At 41.5% G+C, this 2747-nt stretch overlaps 1 protein-coding gene across 10 annotated transcripts in view; it reads left to right on the top strand.

Moving 5' to 3' along the window:
• Positions 1–933: 933 nt before the first annotated feature.
• LOC107555108 (pre-B-cell leukemia transcription factor 3-like) overlaps positions 934–2747 on the top strand; it is a 104916-nt gene continuing 103102 nt past the window's right edge. For 2 of the 10 annotated variants that reach the window (XM_016237801.1, XM_016237797.1), the window contains exons 1-2: positions 934–1745; positions 2424–2503. In XM_016237801.1, coding sequence (XP_016093287.1) covers positions 1549–1745; positions 2424–2503 — 277 coding nt within the window. In that variant the 5' untranslated portion in view covers positions 934–1548. The remainder of the gene's footprint in view (positions 1746–2423; positions 2504–2747) is intronic. The other 8 variants (XM_016237798.1, XM_016237805.1, XM_016237804.1 and 5 more) reach the window with 5 other exon arrangements.

Here is a 2747-nt window from a genome sequence, read left to right as displayed (position 1 = left end):
AGCAACTGCCGAGGAGCGCTGCGCAGCGCCGCCTGCTTTTGCAGTAGATGTCACCCGTGGCAACGGCCAATCAGAAGTTGATATCTCTCTGTACAACCGTAGGAAAGGTAGTGAGCTCTGAAGGCGGGGGTTCTTGCTCAGAGGGAGCCACCCATTGGTCCTTGGGTCCGTCACTCAAACACGGACACTTCGCTGATTGGTTCGATGCGTCTATTTCCAATATTAAAAACATGTCCTTTGCTTTCTTGCCCCTGCGAGCAAGGCTTGTTGAAGGCGACCATACTATGGTGTAAGGAAGCGAGGGGGCCCGTGCAATTCATTATTAGTTTAAATCAGACAATATAAAACTCCGACCTTTTGTTTGTTTTATTGGAAATGGTTATAATGTAACGGCATCTCAATGCACGGGCGCGCTTTTAAATGAGGCACGCGTAAGTGGAGACTTAAACGCTGTTGATTTGATGCTCTGGTCTCATCATTATCATCACCAGCAGTATCATTAGTAGCTAACTGGCATTTTGTTTTCGGGGGCTTCGGCGAGAAGTGACAAGAATCTAAGACCCCTCCTCTGCAGGGCGGAGCGTGCATTTTGATGTCGATTTTGTATCTTTTTTTCTTCTCTGACACGTCTGCACTGAGTGAATGGCATTGGCACATTGTCAATCGCTCACTACTGCTGCCATCAAACAACATAAAGCACACACAGCCCGCGCGCTCGACTCATAAATTTCCGCCAGCAGATATTTTTGCGCATCGCTTTATTGCGCGTGATTAATTTTTTTCCGCCAGTTTTTCTGTTTTGCCTACTGAAAGTGAGAACTTTTTAATACGTTTTTATATATTTTTCCTACAGTCTTTATAGCTCTGGTCGCCGGTGCTGATGGTTTAATTTATTTCACTCGGCTTCTTTTATTTTCTTATATTTTATTTTGGGAAAATCTTTTCAAAGGCAATATTTTTTCCAGTTTTTCATCACTCAATGTGCTTATTTTTAATTACATAATCATTAATTTAGTTGAATTGTTACTTTCCATCTGAGGCATGGGATGTTTTGCTTGCAACTCTTTGTAATACTACGGGATTTGTCCAAGTTTTCCAGAAGTGCACAAGGCGAAATTATCCTAAGAAGCCCGCACATAAGAATTCCAGACATCTGCAAAGGACCCCAGCTCTTCCAAGAAAAAGACAAATTGGCATGAAGATTCGGACAGGATTGAACGGGCAACCACTGTCCCCTGAACGCTGAAGTTTACTTAAATAATAGGCAAGAAATATCTCTAATTTTTTCTCCAATGGACATTCATACAGGAGGATCAAAGACGATTTAAATCTTTTCCATAAAGTGATTCCTGGGACATCAATTCCACTATATTTCATCCAGCGATTTACTGTATTTTGCGTTGCTTCACGGTCAATATTTTGTGCACGATAGCGACCCGTTAACCGCCGCACATGAAATAATCAAGTTGTTTTTGCATGTGCATTATCCGACTTTATTTCACCCGTCAGTGACTGAGCACGAGCGCATTGATTGTGTTGCGGCGGACTATGGACGAGCAAGCCCGGATCATGCAGGCTCTCGGCGGTGTCAGCCTGGCCGGTCACTCGGTACAGGGAGGCATGGCTCTGCCGCCTCCACATGGACACGACGGAACCGATGGGGATGGAAGAAAACAAGACATCGGTGACATTCTGCATCAGATCATGACCATCACCGACCAAAGCCTGGACGAGGCGCAAGCAAAGTTGGTGCATTTTTTTAATCTAAACGTTAATATGGTTTTGTTCAGAAAGTCTTTGTAGTAATGCTTTCTCGTTGTATTGTTTAAAATAGCTTATAGTGCTTCTATTCACACGTTACAACATCCAACTTTTATTGTACAGTACTGTCCACACATTGTGACTCTTGTCACAACAGTCATTTTTCACAAATGTTAATATAGTAATACCTTGAGAGTCACGTTTGCATTGAAAGCCAGGTGGACGTATCACAGGTTAAAATGACCATTATGTAAAGTTTAGACAAAATATCACAGTTACTTGTAGCTGATCTATTAAAAATAGCCTCTGACTTTTACATTGAGAATGATACACAGGTAAAGTATTCAACACATGTGGGCATCTCATTAAAAGTTTCTCACACTTTTCTACTTCTAAACTCAAGAAGGCCCTGATACTTTTACAGCCCTTAGCAACTACAAAACTTTTTTTTGTTGAGAGTCAATATAACTATTTGGAAACTAATTTTACGTAGCTTTGTTTTGAACTTGAACTGTGATGTGTAAAGCCAGCTTTGCCTATGCGTTTATCACTCTCAATTTAATGCAGTTTAAGGTTAAATTTAAACTTGAGACTTGTTTCAATGCGACAGAATTATGAGTTTTAAGTGACTATATATCAATCTCGTCTCTTGCTCCCAAATGGCACAGGAAACATGGGCTCAACTGTCACAGAATGAAGCCAGCTCTCTTCAGTGTCCTCTGCGAGATCAAAGAGAAAACAGGTAAGAGACCCGAACGAAAAGGCAAAATTACGCACAGACATATCAAGAAGAAGAAAAGCAACAACACAGTGCCACTAAACCTTCAGACACCGCCATCTTTACTGGTGTTTTTTTTTATTTGGTCGTCAGCGGAGTCCAGTTGTACCAAGCCAAATCCAGCATCCGCATTTCTGTTTCTCATTTCTGAAAACGAATAAATGTCATAATTGGATTTCTAAGAATAAGAGTGTGCAACGATGAGCTC

This window comes from Sinocyclocheilus grahami, unplaced genomic scaffold (assembly GCF_001515645.1).
Source record: "Sinocyclocheilus grahami isolate Dianchi unplaced genomic scaffold, SAMN03320097.WGS_v1.1 scaffold525.1, whole genome shotgun sequence".
Taxonomy (NCBI): Eukaryota; Metazoa; Chordata; class Actinopteri; order Cypriniformes; family Cyprinidae; genus Sinocyclocheilus; species Sinocyclocheilus grahami.
This window is presented reverse-complemented; position numbering and strand designations above follow the sequence as displayed.